Source organism: Stomoxys calcitrans, chromosome 5 (genome assembly GCF_963082655.1).
Source record: "Stomoxys calcitrans chromosome 5, idStoCalc2.1, whole genome shotgun sequence".
Classification (NCBI taxonomy): Eukaryota; Metazoa; Arthropoda; class Insecta; order Diptera; family Muscidae; genus Stomoxys; species Stomoxys calcitrans.
The window spans coordinates 151,128,189-151,146,802 of NC_081556.1; the positions used below are offsets into that span (position 1 = coordinate 151,128,189).

General features: G+C 37.5%; 1 protein-coding gene across 1 annotated transcript in view; it reads right to left on the bottom strand.

Annotated features, from left to right (window-relative positions):
• Positions 1 to 1,673: 1,673 nt before the first annotated feature.
• The window catches only part of LOC106091041 (uncharacterized), a 60,702-nt gene continuing 43,761 nt past the window's right edge, over positions 1,674 to 18,614 (bottom strand). The window contains exons 12-18 of the mRNA XM_059369972.1: positions 15,841 to 15,950; positions 15,618 to 15,768; positions 8,290 to 8,473; positions 7,494 to 8,220; positions 7,251 to 7,440; positions 2,346 to 2,502; positions 1,674 to 2,249 (exon numbers count right to left, since the gene is read on the bottom strand). Coding sequence (XP_059225955.1) covers positions 2,192 to 2,249; positions 2,346 to 2,502; positions 7,251 to 7,440; positions 7,494 to 8,220; positions 8,290 to 8,473; positions 15,618 to 15,768; positions 15,841 to 15,950 — 1,577 coding nt within the window. The 3' untranslated portion in view covers positions 1,674 to 2,191. The remainder of the gene's footprint in view (positions 2,250 to 2,345; positions 2,503 to 7,250; positions 7,441 to 7,493; positions 8,221 to 8,289; positions 8,474 to 15,617; positions 15,769 to 15,840; positions 15,951 to 18,614) is intronic.

Sequence of the window (18,614 nt, forward strand, 5' to 3'; positions counted from 1 at the left end):
ATCCCATCAACACACATTCGATATTGCAGGAACATCTGGCCGTAAAAAAATTTGTTCTCGTTGGATGCCGCACAATTTGACAATCGCTCAAAAGGAAGAAAACAAGTAAAAGCGTGCTAAGTTCGGCCGGGCCGAATCTTATATACCCTTGCGCCCTCTAGAGACTCAAGAAGTCAAGACCCCAGATCGGTTTATATGACAGCTGTGTCACGTAATGAACCGATTTGAACCATACTTGACAGAGTTGTTAGAAACTATAACAAAACATCTCATGTAAAAATTCAGCCAAATCGGATAAGAACTGCGTCCTCTAGTGCCTCAAGAAGTCAAGATCCCAGATCGGTTTATATGGCAGCTCTATCCAAACATGAACCGATATGACCCATTTACAATCCCAACCGACATTAATACATTACATTAATAAAAAGTATTTGTGCAAAATTTAAAAGCCGATAGCTTTTCTCCTTCGAAAGTTAGTGTGCTTTCGACAGACAGACGGACGGACAGACGAACGCACATGGCTAGATCGACTTAAAATATCATGACGATCAAGAATATATATACTTTAGAGGGTTTTAGACGAATATTTCGAGGAGTTACAAACAGAATGACGAAATTAGTATACCCCCGTCCTATGGTGGAGGGTATTAAAAACGCTCGTATCGATTGGTGGAAAGAAATGTTGGAAAAATACAATCGTAGAGCTTCAAAAGACTTTTATAAGATCGTCACAAGTGATAAATGAGAACGAAGTCATGAAGTCAAGACCCAAGATCGGTTTATATGGCAGCTACATCAAAACATGGACAGATATGGCCCAATTACAATACCAACCGACCTACACTAATAAGAAGTATTTGTGCAAAATTTCAAGCTAGCTTTACTCGTTCGAAAGTTAGCGTGCTTTCGACAGACAGACGAACGGACGGACATGGCTAGATCGACATTAAATGTCACGACAATCAAGAATATATATGCTTTATGGGGTCTCAGACGAATCCACTACTATGAATTCTGCTAAAAGTTCACACAAAGGATTTTGACCGATTGTTGGAAGTCGTAACAGAACAGCCCCATCGGATAAAATTCAAGATTCCAGGGGTTTGAGATATTAAATCAGGAGATCGGTTTTTATAGGAGCTATATCAGGTTATACGCCGATGTGGACCGTATGTGACACAATTGTTGGAAGTCGTGCAAAATGTCAGCTGAAAGTGTTTTGAACAGTAACACACACTTGCTCAACTTGTATAATTTCTTTGCTATGCTGTTCTTTAAATAGAAAGCCTTGAATATGATCTCAAGCTAGAAGATGTTCGAAAAATCGCGAAAAGAATTGTCATTTTCTTTTAAAAATCTGCTCGTTTGGGCCGGTGTATCTGTAATATATTTATACCAATAGCTGAGTTATATCTTTTCAAATAGTAATCTATCTGCAGTCTCTTGTTGTTTCCTATCCCCAATTATTTGGATGCAGTCCTCTCCGTCCGCTATGCATCTATAAATTAATGTTTACTAAAAAAGAAGATTATTATACAAATTTAAAAAGGAGAATCTCACACATGCAGTCCCATTTTCATTTTGTGCACCTATGGGCTAAGAGGCATATATACAGGGTAGCTGGTACGAAGTGTTACAAATTCAAACGACCATTTTTTAATGAAAATATTTTTTATTGATTCTAATACCAAAAAATGTGTAGAAGTAACTAAATTTCAGAATCCATACACTTTTGCTCCATAAGATCAATTTTTTCTTTGACTATTGCTTCGAGTCGGCAAATAAAACGATTATTTCTTATATTTTATGCTTATTGTAAGATTCAATCTTTACTTTTCAAAAGAAAATATTTAAGGACGCTTTTATTTTTGGGGATTCACAAAGTTGATATATTACTCTTGTTTTTGTTAATGTTTAAATATATTTTTTTAATATACTGTTACACCTTTAATTAATAATTTCCTATGAAAAGTCGATTAAAAAACAATGAAATTTTACATTCGAAAGTTGGTTCGTTTTGTTTTTGTCAATTTCATACATTTTTACTAATTTATTTTAATTATTTGCCATATTTAATAACACATGACGCTGTACGGTAACAAATTCATAAAACAATGCACAATAAATAATTTTGGACATTTAGTTAAGTAAATACAGTAAAATAACTACAGGTATGATGTATTAAAATAACTTATTTTAACATTTTTCCATAGTGTTCTTTGTATGTAACTTTAAAGCGGAAAACACACCTACAAAAATAAAATTGAAAAAGAAAGCAAAAAAAATTGTTTAATTAAAATTGTTTTTTTTTTTTTTAATTTATGACATTACTGTCGCATACTTACAATATAAATATAAAAGCTATAAAATGGAATAGAGCACTGACTATATTGAATAGGCCGGGGAATGAAGTCAGTGAGGCCTTATAGATCACAGTATATAAAGGAGCTGCCGCAAATGGTGCCAGCGATGTAAGAATATTTTTAATTGAAAATATTTTACCTAAAATGAAAATTCCAGAAAAAATAGTCGAGCAATAAGTTGAACTTGAAAGAGAAATATACACATCATGAAAATATTATGAAACATTAAATTTTGTGGTTTCAACTGAATACCAACTTTAGACCATTTATTTCTTCTATTGCTCATATACAGTTCTTGAAGCTGTTGGCTATTTCAAGCTACTCATGATATTAACCGCAGCGGGATCCGCATATTATCTATTTATGACTTTGATTTTCAATGAAAACCAGGTACCTTATCGTTGAGCTAAAACTTGAATGGATCATAAAATTTAAATAGAACAAGTAAAAACGTGCCAAGTTCGGCCGGGCCGAATCTTATATACCCTCCACCATGGATCGCATGTGTCGAGTTCTTTTCCCGGCATTTCTTCTTAGGCAAAAAAGGATATAAGAAAAGATTTGCTCTGCTATTAGAGCGATATCAAGATATGGTCCGGTTTGGACCACAATTAAATTATATGTTGGAGACCTGTGTAAAATGTCAGCCAATTCGAATAAGAATTGGGCCCTTTGGGGGCTCAAGAAGTAAAATAGAGAGATCGATTTATATGGGAGCTGTATCGGGCTATAGACCGACACAGTTGTTGAAAGTAAGAATAAAATACGTCATGCAAAATTTCAGCCAAATCGGATAAGAATTGCGCCCTCTAGAGGCTCAAGAAGTCAAGACCCATGATCGGTTTGTATGACAGCTATATCAGGTTATGGACCGATTTGAACCATACATTGCACAGTTGTTGGATATCATGACAAAACACGTTGTGCGAAATTTCATTCCAATCGGATAAGAATTGCGCACTCTAGAGGCTCAAGAAGTCAAGACCCAAGATCGGTTTATATGGCAGCTATATCAAAACAAGGACCGATATGGCCCATTTACAATATCAACCGACCTACAGTAATAAGAAGTATTTGTGCAAAATTTCAAGTGGCTAGCTTTACTCCTTTGAAAGTTAGCGTTCTTTCGACAGACAGACGGACGGACATGGCTAGATCGACATAAAATGTCGCGACTATCAAAAATGTATATACTTTATGGGGTCTCAGACGAATATTTTGAGTAGTTACAAACAGAATGACGAAATTAGTATGCCCCCGACCTATGGTGGAGGGTTTAAAAACGAGCGCATTGTTTAAAATAAAAGGAGGTCAGTGGGAAATGCCCTACACAAAGTAATCCAAAAAGTAGGGGAGTACTTAGATGTTAGATGTACATTAACATTGAGGGAGCCTTTAACAATTTTGAGACCTGTCATTCATATCCAATCCTCCGAAAGTAATACACTTACAATTCAATAAATACGTACTGTATGTTTATGGCATAGAGAACAATACAAGTTATCACCACTTCTGTGGTTGACCTCTAATAAGGACCCTCGCCGTGGACCCTTAACCGTGAGAAGCAGGAGATCTCACGGCCTGTTCACTATTCAGACGAAGATAGATCAATATGAGGACTCATGCTTCCAACAACTATACCTCATCCTTGAGAGGAAACTAAACTGGCTGTACTTCATTGAGAAGGGTGCGGAGAAAGCTCATACAGAAGAGCCATAGGCTCGGTCTGACATACCCATTAGTAGTGCAATGGACTTCGGCGGAGAGGAAGTGCAAGAGTTGGGCTTTTGAGACCCACGCCAATTACAGCGCTGGCGTCGAATTTGGACGTTAGGCCAATAAAAATACGGATAAAGTTTAAAACAGCTCTGATTTAACGTCGTAAAATCTAGGTGACGTCATAAGCCTGGATACAACGGCGGATATTTTGAAGAATACCGGATGTGTTTTGATTTGATGACGATTGAGGACGAGTGTAGGGAATTATCGGTATGAACTCTACCCATCTGGTAGCTGTTATTACTAAGAGCCTCTAAGCTAGGGAACAGAACCGATATGTTCAGAAACCGAGTTCGTCTATCATCTAACTGAGTATAACAAGGTCCACAGCGCTACACGAGATCTGCAATTCTTGCAAAGCTCACGGATAGCTAATTGGCTATTAGTAATTTCAAAGACTGTGTTGGATTGCTGCAGAGGGATTAACGCTACTCTACACATTGTTAGAGATTCGCATTATTTGAGTGTCATGCTAAAGTCAGGTAATAGTGAAGGAAAGAGCGGGCAATCTGGCTGTAAAGCCAGAGTTTTGCCGATAAATTGAAAGAGCACGAAGCATTTCGTAGCAAAGCGATCCGAGTCAAATAACATGGGCAAGAGACTCGCACTTTGCACAGTGGTACAAAAAAGATATGATGAATAGTCAAATGGCTATTAGTAAAATAAAAGCCAGGGCTGTAAAGACTGTGCTGTTTGGTAGGAGAACGATTGACACTTTTTCTACACATTGTTGGATTCGCTTTATTTGAGTGCTGAACTACAGTGGGGTAATAGTGATTGAAAGAGCGGACAATCTGGCAGCATGAGCGGAAGATTTGGCGATAAAGAGCAGGCTTCGTAGCAAAGCGAACCGGGTCAAATAACATGGGCAAGAACTAGCACGTTTCACAGTGGTACCAAATGAATGTCGGGGAGAATGAAAAATCCTATAGGGAGATCCGAACTGCAATAAGATGAGACAATTAATGTGGGAGAATAGAAATGTGATCAGTACGAACTATGGCACTGCTGATGCCCCTACCCAGGTGATGTGCGGTTATCGAAACTTTGTTCAGAGCCTGTGGGGAGGACGTAGCGACTTTTAAGTACACCCTTTGCCAGTCTTCGGCATTTACGAGAGAAAGGTCTCACCGATCACTAATGTTCATATAATATAAGAGAATTTGGAAACTGAGGGGTGGTTTTTTAGCTATTATATTTTTGGCAATACAGGTTTAAACATTTCACGCACGTTTCGTGTTTTGTTTCACTATCAAACATCTTCAGTTTGGTCTATAATTTCACCATGAATAGTCTTACAAATGAACAACGCTTGCAAATTATTGAATTTTATTATCGATATGCGTGATCTGTTAAGAAAGTTCATCGCGCGCTTCTTCCATTTTACGAAGAAGCTCAATGGGTACGTAAATAAGCAGAATAGTTGATTTTGTAGTGAAGTTCAGCCACAAGCATTGAAAGAGCTACCAATGCATCCAGAAAAATTACAGTTTGATGCGGTTTATGGGGTGGTGGCATCATTGGACCGTACTTCTTCCGAGATAATGCGAATCGTAACGTTACTGTGAATGGTAAGCGCTACCGTGAGATGATATCCAACTTTTTTATTTTCAAAATGCAAGAGCTTGACTTGCATTACACGTGGTTTCAAATAGACGGTGCCACATGCGACACAGCACGCGTAACAATGGACTTAGGCGATTTTGGTGAACTTTTTATTTCACGCTCCGGAGCGGTCAATTGGCCGCCTAATACTATTTTTTGTGGGGCTTTTTTAAAGCTCGTGTCTATACAGACAAACTCGCTTCAATTAACGCATTGAAAGACAATATTGAAGAATTTATTCGTGAGATACATTCCGAAATGTTGAAAAGAGTATGCCAAAATTGAATTAAGCGGATGGATCATTTGAGGCGCAGTCACGGTCAACATTTGCATGAAATAATCTTCAAACATCAAATTATATGGACCGTACTATCGATTTAAATAAAGATTTCATGCATTTTTCTGAACTTTAGTGTTCTTTTTTGCAAGAAAAAAACTTTCCTTTAGCTCTTAAAAAATCACCCTTTATGGGAAGACTACAAAATTCCTAACATATCATTGTCTTTTATACCCTCCACCATTGGGTCATTGGCCATTTGTCATTCTGTTTGTAACATCTCGAAATATTTGTCATAGACCCCATAAAGTATATATTCTTGGTCGTCACGTTATTTTAAGCCGATCTAGCAATGTCCGTCGGTCTGTCTGTCGAAAGCGCGCTAACTATCAAGGGAGTAAAGCTAGGCGCTTGCACATATACTTCTTACTCGTGTAGGTTGACTGGGAATGTAAATGGGCCAAATCGGTCTATGTTATGATATAGCTGCCATATAAACCGATCTCCCCATTAGATTTCTTGAGCTTCTAGAAAGCTTATCCGATTTGACTGAAATCACACGTATCGGTTTGTTATGACTTCCAACAACTGTGCTAAGTATTGTCTGATTCAATTCATAATCTCAAATAACTGCCACATAAACCAAGCTCCCAGCAAGGGCTGGAAAATGATATATGATGAACATATGATGAAGTTTGTTGATTTTTCATTTTGTCGCGATATCAACGCGAAGTAGTCAACTTAAAACGCGATATCACGGCATAATCAACGTATGATGTGGTTTGCAACGTCTGAAAACGCCATATCATGGCGAAGTCGACTGATGATGTGGGTAGCTCCTATTGAAATCGCGATATCATCAAGTCAACTGATGACGTGGGTAGCTCAACGATAATGGCGACTTCAACAGCATATTTTGATTATACAAAATTTAAATATGATTGTGGATCAGTTGCAAAAATATGACGAAACAGACTAAAGCATTTACTTTATTTCTTTAAGTTTTAGGAAGAGGAAATTTCAGATTTTTTTTTAAATTAAATATTGCACAATCTTTCGACAAGATTTTTTGTAAAAAATAAAATTTTGCTGGGAAATAAAAATTTAAACGTTTTTTTTTATCGAATAAGTCGAACACTATATTCAATAAACTATTCAAAATTCAACTTAATCGAAATGTTAATTACATTTGAAAAAAAATTATCTTTTTTAGTATCGTAACTCACCTAAATCCGTTGAAGGTACAATATTTGAAACAATCGTACGACACATTGGACCACCAACTGCCCTCAAAGAACCGGCTGCCACAGCCAAATACAAATGCCAAGGGGCATATGCCATGCCCTGTATGATACAACGGAAAATGTCACTTAGAAAGGCCAACAGCGTCAAGGTGACCACCGACATGCGAAATATCTACAAAGGACTTTAATAAAAATCAATAACATGAAACATTTTCTCAAACTTACCTTTCTCAAGATCAAGAATCCCACCAGGGCTCCAAACATGGAGGTCACATGACTTATGGTCTCATAATGCGTAAAGTCCCTCACTGTCCATTGGAACTTTTCGCGGACGAACAAATAGAAGACCGTCATGGTGCCATCCAAAACAAACACAGACAAAAACATGGCCCCAGTTACCAGCAATATGATGCTACGATCATAGAAAGGCCTCTCCATAAAACATGTGGTCCACATTTCCTTGACATGAATGTAGCTAAAGAGACCAGATGTCTGGGCTTTTTCGGCATCCTCTTGTTGCTGTTGTTGCTTTTTCTCCTCATTCGCTTTATTTTTAATGGCATCGACATTGCCATTCTCCAAATTTTTGTTATTATTATCCACTTCATTCAAATCCACATCATGGAAATTATCCTCGATTTTGCGATGTTTTATTGAGTCTTCTAATTTTGTCTCAGATTTTCCCAGATTATCAGTTATTATGCTGCAATTCATGGGTATTTCATTACATTTGACTTTAATCTCATTGGCCTTCTCAGATTTGGCGTCCTTGGTTAAGGCTTCTCGGTTCAAACTTTCCGGCACATAGAGGGCAATGTAGACGGTGGTGAGACACATTAATATACCCGAAACAAAGAATATGAAGGTGGCATTTGTAGCCTCATAAATATAACTGGACAAAAGTGCGCCCATCATAAGACCAATGGAGAGAAATGCTTCCAGTGAGATCATTCTATAATGGGAAAAGATTTTGTGTTGCATTGATTGGTTTCTTTGCAATGTTTTTTTTTGGCATGTTTACCTGTAAGGTCTGATCTTGATATCGGTTACATCGGATATGAAACAAAATGCTGCCACCGTGAAAACGCAATTACCACCCAATATGGAATGCGGCACCACCGCCAAGATATAGTACCAAGGATTTACTATATAATACAGCGATATATGGCGAATGATGGCTGCTATGATGTAGGTGCAGGAAAATCCTGGAGTGTTTAAAGAGATAATAAAAAGTGTGCTTAAAATTGTTATCATTACAAATTTAAGTTTAAAATATAAGAGTAGAAAGAAGATCAATACGAGCTTCGCTATCAATACATGTCACATTAGATTACTGATGAAACTACACAGGATAAATGCGGCTTGCGGTGCTGTGTGAAGAGCATGTGGGGGAGAAGTCAAAACTTTGGAGCACTTCCCATGTCAATACTCCACTTTCGCGTGAGAGTGGTCCTACATATTGGAATTGGACATTATACCAGACTTGCACCCACTTAGGGTCATACCTCATACCTTCCTGCGTATGCTTGTAGAGAAGGATGTCAATCCAAGAAGTTTCTTCGGTATAAAACTTTATATACAGCCAAACCTAGGTTAGATTAGGTAAGAGTGGCAGTCCTTTACAGACTCACTTAGACAATATTAAGTCCATTGTGATACCACAGTAGAGACAAACCAAGGTTTCTGGCGGGAATCGTGGGTTCGATTGGACGGTTAGCCGAGTTGGTAGCGTACTTAGTAATCCAAGTACGCTACCAACTCGGCTACCGGGGCGTCTACAGCCAAACCTAAATATAGTCCGATCTTGACCAAGTAGCGAAAGGATGTCGAGGAGAACAAAACTCCTAACTATTCCAAATTTTGCCGATAGGGATTTTACTAGCCCATAGTCTTAATGGGGAAATCGATTAATATGACAGCTACATCCGAATATAGACCGATTAGATCATTATTTGACATAAATAAGAAGTAGTCTGATACAACTCACTGGCCAAGTATCAACGAAATCCGATAATAAATGGGCCTTTCATTGACTGAAGACCGTAAATCGGGAGATAGGATTATATGACAGTTCTATCCAAATATGATCCGACCATACATCAACCATATTTGATACAGATGTCAAGCGATCTCTTGAAATCCACTTCTCCACACCGTTTAATACACAATACGGATGGAGAGCAATCTTATATATAAATCAAGCAATTAATGCTGGTTTTATGGGATTAAGTCTATGATTATCTTAATATGGTCCGATCGAAACCATATTAGCAAATTTGCGAATTCGATTATTCATTCCGTTTGCAACACATCGAAATATCCATTTCCGACCTTACGAAGTTCTAAGACGATTTAATGATGATGATGAATGATGTTGTAATCACTCTACAAATTTGCAAATTTTGCTCATGAACATTCCACTGAGGAACAGGGGCAAATTTCTCACATATCAATCAATGCAGTCCGATTTAAGTTCTAAGCTCAATAATAAGGGGCCTCCTTTTTATAGTCGAGTCCGAACGACGAATGGAGAGAAGTTTTACATGGCATAGTACCTCACAAATGTTGCCAGCATTAGGATGGGAAAACCAACGCTGAAAATTTTTTTCTGATTGTCTCGCCAGGACTCGGACCCAGCGTCATAGGCGGACATGCTAACCTCTGCCTTACGGTGGCTTCCGTAATCACAATACAGTCTTTAAAAATTGAGATATTGTGTTGAAATTATGCACAGACTGGTATTTCTTCTATAAGCAGGTTAAGTTCTTGAATGTGCCAAATCGGACTATATTTGGATATAGCTGCCTTATAGACCGATCTGGCGATTTAGGGTCTTAAGCCCGCATTTTTGTTAGATTTTACTGAAATTTGAAACAGGAAGTTGTACTAGGGGTTCCGATATTCAATCCGAATATGGCCCATATCCGACCATATTTACATGTAGCCGCCACATAGACCGATATACCAGTTTAGGGTGTTAAGCCTGTAACATGCGAATTTATTATTCGATTTTAATGAAATTGGAAACAGTGAGTTGTTATAAGCCTCTTGACATCCGACTCAAATATGGTTACGATCGGACCATATTTAGATGTAGCTGTCATATAGACCGATCTGCTGATTTAGTGTCTTAAGCCCATAAAATCCGCAATCATTACTCGATTCCGCTGAAATTTTAATCAGTGAGTCGATTAAAGCCTCCCGACATCCGATCAAAATATGGTTTAGATCGGACTATATTCAGATATAGCTGTCATATGGACCGATACTGCCGATTTAGTGTCTTAAGCCCATAAAAGCCTCAATTATTATCAGAATTTGCTGAAATTTTAAAAAGTGAGTTAATTAAAGCCTCCCTATATCCGACTCAAATATGGTTGAGATCGGTCTTTATTCAGATATATCTGCCATGTAGACCGATCTGCCGATTAAGGGTCTAAAGCCCATAAAAACTGCATTTATTACCCGATTTCTCTGGGATTTGACACAGTTATTTGTATAAAGCCTCCCGTCATCCGACCAGCATATGGTCCAGATCAGACTATATTTAGATACAGGGTGGCTGATGAAAGCCGCTACCAAAAAAAAATGTAATAACTTTTTTTCTATTTAATAATAATAATTTAATAATTAATTTAATTAATTAATTAATTAATTTAATTAATAATAATTTAATAATTAATTTAATAATTTAATTTAACATGAATAAAAGAAAAATGTATTCCATACACCGAAAAAAAAATGTAGCAATATTCATCATTGTAGCAATATTCATCAGCCACCCTGTATAGCTGTGAGCACCACACAAGCTGGAATATTGAGGTTTGATCTGTGTGGTGTTCATTGCTGTCACGAGAAGCTTAGCTGCGATCTACCGGGCTACTCCACAGGTTGCACTATCTGCAACCTGTGGAGTAGCCCTGAGTAGCTGTAACTGCAGTCGTGGACAATCAGTGGTATCGAGCGGAGATTCTCAGTGGGATGTCGGGCGGCACCGGCTCTTGCATAAATACTGAGTGCCTACAATGCTCGATATGAGAAGGCAAGTTATTTGCGTCTATAAATAACCAATGGCCACCCTGTTCCCGCGGCGATCGGTCATTTGGACCGAAACGTGCTTGTCGAGGATCGCCACCTTCACATGAAAATGTGGTTACAACAACAACCAATTTAAGGTCCTAAACCCAAAAAAAACGGATTGGTTTCCCATTTTGGTTGAAACTGTGACTTGTAGAACAGTTCTCGGGACCTGAATGAAATATTATCTAGGCCTGCCCCCATTTGCATATTAGTATGGATATGGTAGTGGAGTTGTTATAAAAGAGTATGGTTAAATTATCCACGGTGGTGGGTACCCAAAGTTCGGCACGGCCGAAATTAACACGTTTTTACTTGTTTATTATGAAAATCACAATTTTGCCGTGGAATTTATTTTCTAGTAAGGAACAAACGCCACTTCTCTCATGACGTTTTTTTACAATCTGAAAGGAGTGCTGCTTAACGATTCCTCTTCGTATTTAATTATACCTTACATTACTACTGTAGTACAGGGCATTATAACTTATTGCATTTGTTTGTAACGCCCAGAAGGAAGAGAGATAGACCCATTGATAAGTAAACCGATCGACTCAGAATCAGATTCTAATTTATATCCGAATATTCCCGAAACCAGGAGAGATATTGGGAAATGCACTGTAGGAGTTTTTGATCATTATCCAGCAAAAGAAATCAAACCACAAATGAAGATTTGGCCATCCGAACAGTTTTTGAAATGCCGAGGTGAACCAATTTAAGGCAATGCCATGAAGCGCCCAGACCACATAGGGCCTCGAAATTTTGGATCTCATTTCGATAACACCTCAGCTCCAACCATTCAAAATTTCAATGTTATTTCCATCCGTTGGCAATCCAATGGCAAATTTTTTACTAGTTTTTTCGATTCTATCCCACTGTGTGTTGGTCCATATGGCTATATCCAACCTACAGTAACTACAGCCCAATAATTCAACTTCGGCTACTACCTTGATATGGAAGCTATATTTAAATCTGAACGGATTTTGATGAAATTTGACAGAGGCTTTCATATGGGTAATACAACTTTCTATACCAAACTTCAAGCAAATCCGTAAAAAATTGTAGCTACTATGCCCTTATAAATATAAATCGAAATACTTATATGTATGGGAGCTATGTCTAAATCTGAACCGATTCTTACCAAAACTAATGGCTAAAAAAGTGATATATGAAAATTTTCCTGATGATTAGACTACAAATGCGATCTCCACCATAGTTAGAAACAACTAAAAGGCGTTAAGTTCGGCCGGGCCTAACTTTGGATACCCACCAATTCGGGTATATATGTAAATCACCTTTTATCATAATCCTGTGAAAAATGCATAATTTATGCCCTCATAGCAGCTATATCGAAATATGATCCAATTTGCAGCAGTCGGTCTATCGGTCAGTAGAAGAATATCGGCTGGCCTAACACAATTCACTGTTCCTACATTCAGCAAAATTTTATAATAAATGTGGCTTTTGTTAACCTAAAATCTTAAATCGGCGGATCGGTCCATATGGGGCTATACCAAGATATAGTCCGATATAGCGCATCTTCGAACTTAATCTGCTTTTGAACAAAAAAAGAATTTGTGCAAAGTTTCAGCTCAATATCGTTATTTTCAAAGACTGTAGCGTGATTTCAACACAAAGACGGACGGACATGGCTAGGTCTTAGATTTTTACGGTGATCAAGAATATAGATACTTTATAGGGTCGGTATTTCGATGTGTTGCAAACGAAATGACAAAATGAATATACCCCCATCCTTCTTTGGTAGGTATAAAAAACGACAGACGGACTGTAGGATATGCGGACAGACGGATATGGCTAAGCCGAAACAGCAGTAATTTCTGAGTCAAACTACACATTTCATTACAGCCACAGTAGTGGTGCAGGGTACATTTTGTGGTTTTGTAATAAATTTCATATAATGTATGCCTTTACCAGTTTAGTTTACCAAATTCATGCTAGGACCTAAATACTAAACTTGATTCCTTAGAAAGCAAAGTTGAATGTAACTTTGGACGTCGTGGCGGCACGGGTTATCGTTAACCGATCGCCATAATAGTCCGAATTTTGCTTATTGGCATCAAAAAGAAAAAAGATAGGGGGTATGTGTATCAAAAAAAGTACTTCTTGTTTTTTGGGACACTCTAATGTACACTAAGAAATAATAATTGTTTGTTTTTTTATACCATCCAGCATAGGATGGCATATATTGTACTTACTTTGCCATACCGCTTGTAACATATCGAAATATTGGTTTAAGACCCCATAAGACACATTTATTTTTGATCGCTATGACATTTTAAGTCCATCTAGCCATGTCTATCCACCTGGCTTAGAGATGGGTAAATATCCAAAAGGTATTTACCCGGTAAATTAGATAAATACCTGGGTATTTAGCAACATATGCTTAAATGCTGGGTATTTACAATTTTGATTATATCTTGGGTATAAAAACATTCTTTGTATATAAACCTGACATTCTGATTCCATAAAATCGGAATTTTGTTATACATAGCCTCTATATAGACCGACCTCCAGACGATATTCGCAGAAATAGTGTAGCAAAACTCACTGTTTCAAATTAAATCAAAATCGGATGAAAAATGCTCCTCTTTAAGGCTCAATACTCCATATAGGGAGATCGGTTTGTATGGCAGCTATATCCAAATATGGTCCGATTTGGACGATATTCAACAAAAAAGTGTAAAAGGGTACCAAAACTCACTGTGAAATCGGATGAAAAAGCTCCTTTTATAGGCTCAATACCCTATATCGGCAGTTCGGTTTATATGACAGCTATATCCAAATATGATCTGAGCTACACCACATTTAACAAGAATTGGAAGGGGTCTACAAAAACTCACTGTGCCAAATTTCATCGAATTTGGATGAAAAATGCTCCTATTATGAGTTTTATACTCTATATCAGAAGATCGGTCTATATGGCAACTATATCCAAATATGGTCCGATCTGGACGATATTCAACAAAAATGTGTAAGAGGGTACCAAAACTCACTCACACGTCACACAAATGAGTAGGGGTCTACCAGAACTCACTGTGCCAAAATTCATCGAAATCGGGTAATAAATGGATCTTTGATGGTCTAAATACCCTATATCGGGAGATCGGGCGGTCGGTCTATAGAGCAGTTATATCGAAATACAGTCCGATCTGGATCACACTTCACAGAAATGAGTAGGGTTCTACCAGAACTCACTGTGCCAAATTTCATCGAAATTGTAACTTAGCTCCGATTTAATGAGATGACCTTCTGGTCAGGTTTATATACAGAGAATATGAAATTATCAACAAATTTTTGGAAAATGATTTCATTATAAAAATATCTGAAAATTTATAAATACTCAAAAAAGGAATTTATTGGGTATTTATCCAATAAATACCCAAAGAATGGGTATTTACACGGTAGAAACCCATATCTAATCAGGCCCTATGTCCGTCTGTCGAAAGCGAGCTAACCTTCGAAGGAGTAAAGCTAGGCATTTGAAGTTTTGCACAAATACTTCCTATTAGTGTAGGTCGGTTGGGATTAGATAAAGGTCCCATAAAAACCGAACTCCCGATTTTACTTCTTGACCGACTATAGAACGCAATTCTTATCTGATTTGGCAGAAATTTTGCACAATGGCATCTACTGTGGTCTTCAACATCCAAACCAAGTATGGCACCCATAGCATGTCAATTCTTATTCATTATCCCTTGTTTGCATATAAAGAGATACCGGGCAAAGAACTTGACAAATGCAATCCATGCTGGAGGGTTGAACTTAGCACGCTTTTTCATTGTTTATAAATAAATTTCCATGAATTTGATCAAGATTTTTCTCAACTGCTAAATGTTAGGCAAAAAGTCATAACTTTAGAGTTAAATGTTAACATGAACCAGTCTATAAACAATCAACTATTAAAGAATTCGCATAAAAATGTCAACTTTTGTGGTTTGTTTTCCTGTAAGTGGTAGTAACCATCCCGTCGTATGACTATTGCAATTAAAACAAAAATAATATTCCTCATACTCGTACTAGACATGGCCACTTTGAATGATGACTACTACAATAAATGAATGAGACACAGTAAAATATGATGACCATTATCTATAAATCAATTGATTATCATCATATTATGTGTACATTGTTTCATATCATTTCAATCTACAATTGGCTACTGCATAATCACAATCTAATTTATAGTCCCTTCACTTTCTTGGAGGTTGGTTTTTTTTTTCAATAAAATTCATATTACTGCATATAGCCACTTACCGATCATCGATATTACCAACAATGGTTTACGGCCATAATGATCCGACCATGAACCAACAAAAACACCACAGAAGGCAGGCACTATGCTCTCCAACAAAGTACGAACCATGAACAAATTTGCCACATATGGCTGGACTTCTGTTTCGATTTCCTGAAAAAAGATTCAAAAGAAGTTAAGATAAAATTTTGATTTTAAATTGTAAAAAGTTGTAAAATAATTTACCTGCAGGTAACCGCTGACATGTTTCGAATTCAATTGCAGACAATCAGTATCGTTGTATTGAAAGACTGAAGTGCACGCCTGATATATGATTTCATTTCGCATGACAGTACCTAATTGTAAAGGAGAATAAACAAAGAGTTAAGATTAAAGTCACTAGGAAATGTAACAAGTAAAAGCTTGCAAAGTTCGGCCGGACCGAATCTTACATACCCTCCACCATGGATCGCATTTGTCTAGTCCTTTGAATAACTTTTTCAAATACACATAAGCTGTTCCAAGTTATTGACCGATATGGACCGTACTTGTCATGGATGTTTCAAGTAATAGAAAAGACACCACCTCAAAAATTTCAGGCAAATCGAGTATTAATTGCGCCCTCCAGTTGCTCAAAAACTCAAATTGGAAGTTCGGTTTATGTGACAGCTATATGAGGTTATTAACTGATTTAGACCATACTTAGAACCATGGTAAAATTAAGAGGTAGCGTCATTAGCACAACAACAAAAGTCTATCCCCAACAAAAATTTCTTGAGTGGCAAATGTTGTAAATTGAAATGCCAAAGTGATTTTAGAAATAAACCTATTTTACAAATATTTTCTTCAAATATGTTTTATATACGTAATAGCTGACCCGTTTTCTAATCTCAAATACCTTTCATTTGAGCCACATATTGACATGGTCGACAAATTTTTTCCGTTTTCTAATCTCAGTTAAACTCCTTATTGCAACAGCCAGCAAATATGTCCAGTTTGTGGTATTGACCCTAACAACCATAAATATTTAGTTCCACTCTCTTTAAGACCCAAATTGTCTTGGTGAGCAAATACGTCCTATTTGGGGGTTGTTATGGTGGTGGGACGTCCGCTAGACAGTTGGCCCCTAATGTTGATATCATATTGATACGTGGTCTATTCCCAAATACCTTTAATTTGAGCCCCATATTTTCATAGTCGGCAAACATGACCGGCTTGGGGGGTGGTTTGGGGGATTGGCGGCCACTCAGTGAGTTGGCCTGGATCATATATATAGCGGATTCGTGTTCCACTTTAAAAACCCTCCTATTTGAGACTTATATTGCAATAGTCAGAAAATAGTTACTATTTGGGTGGTGTTATGGGGGTGGGGTGGCCCCATAGACACTTTTCCCGAATATTGATATCAAATTCGTGATTTACTCCCAAAGACCTTTCATTTTAGCCCCATATTGCTATGGTCCTAAATTTGTCCCCTTTGGGGGATGTCTTTGGTGAGAGGCGACCCCCAAAAACTTTGTTCATATTTGGATGTCAGATTCTAATTCTGCACTCAAATACCTTTTATTTAAGCCCCATATTGCCATGGTCAGTAAATAAGTCCTGTTTGGGGGGTGTTTTGGGGAAGGGGTGGACCCCCAGAAACGTGGTCCCACATTTGGATATCAGATTCGTATTCTACTCGCAAATACCTTTTATTTTAGCCCCATATTGCCATGGTCGGTAAATATGTCCGATTTAGGGGTGTTTTAGGGCTTGGGGTGGTCCCCCTAGCACTTGATCCGACAATTGGATATCAGATACGTTTTCTCATCCTAAATACCTTTCATATTGTCGTGATTGGTCTAAATACATGTTAGGTAGGTTTTAGGATGGGGCAGCCCCCCTAGGTACCCCATCCGAAATTTGTATACCAAATTTTTATTTTTAGGTACTATATGAGAGCACACAAAATTTCGCTTAAATCGCACCACCCATCTCCGAGATCTGGCGTTTATGAAAATTAGGGTAAGGGGGAGGGTCCGCCCCCCTTCAGATATCAAAAAATTTAGTACCCTATTTTCTCCACGGGGTCATTGTGCACCATCTGTGAAATTTCAAGAAAATCGGTTCAGCCATTCCTGAGTCTATAAGGAACTCACAAAAATACAAACAAACAAACCTATAAACCAACACAAATTGATTTTTATATGGTTGCCCAAAAAGTAATTGCGGATTTTTCAAATAGTCGGCGTGGACAAATTTTTTCACAGCTTGTGACTCTGTAATTGCATTCTTTCATCTGTCAGTTATCAGCTGTTATTTTTAAAGGGTGATTTTTTTGAGGTTAGGATTTTCATGCATTAGTATTTGACAGATCACGTGGGATTTCAGACATGGTGTCAAAGAGAAAGATGCTCAGTATGCTTTGACATTTCATCATGAATAGACTTACTAACGAGCAACGCTTGCAAATCGTTGAATTTTATTACCAAAATCAGTGTTTGAATGACTATGTAAATAAGCAAAATTGCCGCATTTGGAGTGAAGAGCAACCAGAAGCCGTTCAAGAACTGCCCATGCATCCCGAAAAATGCACTGTTTGGTGTGGTTTGTACGCTGGTGGAATCATTGGACCGTATTTTTTCAAAGATGCTGTTGGACGCAACGTTACGGTGAATGAACACATTTCGAACCGAACACTGATTTTGGTAATAAAATTCAATGATTTGCAAGCGTTGCTCGTTAGTAAGTCTATTCATGATGAAATGTCAAAGCATACTGAGCATCTTTCTCTTTGGCACCATGTCTGAAATCCCACGTGATCTGTCAAATACTAATGCATGAAAATCCTAACCTCAAAAAAATCACCCTTTAGCTTGCTTTAGAAAAAAAGTGTAAAAAAGTATATTTGATTAAAGTTCATTCTAAGTTTTATTAAAAATGCATTTACTTTCTTTAAAAAAATCCGCAATTACTATTTGGGCAACCCAATATATAAGAAGATTCTTCTTTTCTTTCTTCGTTATAACACTGTTTTT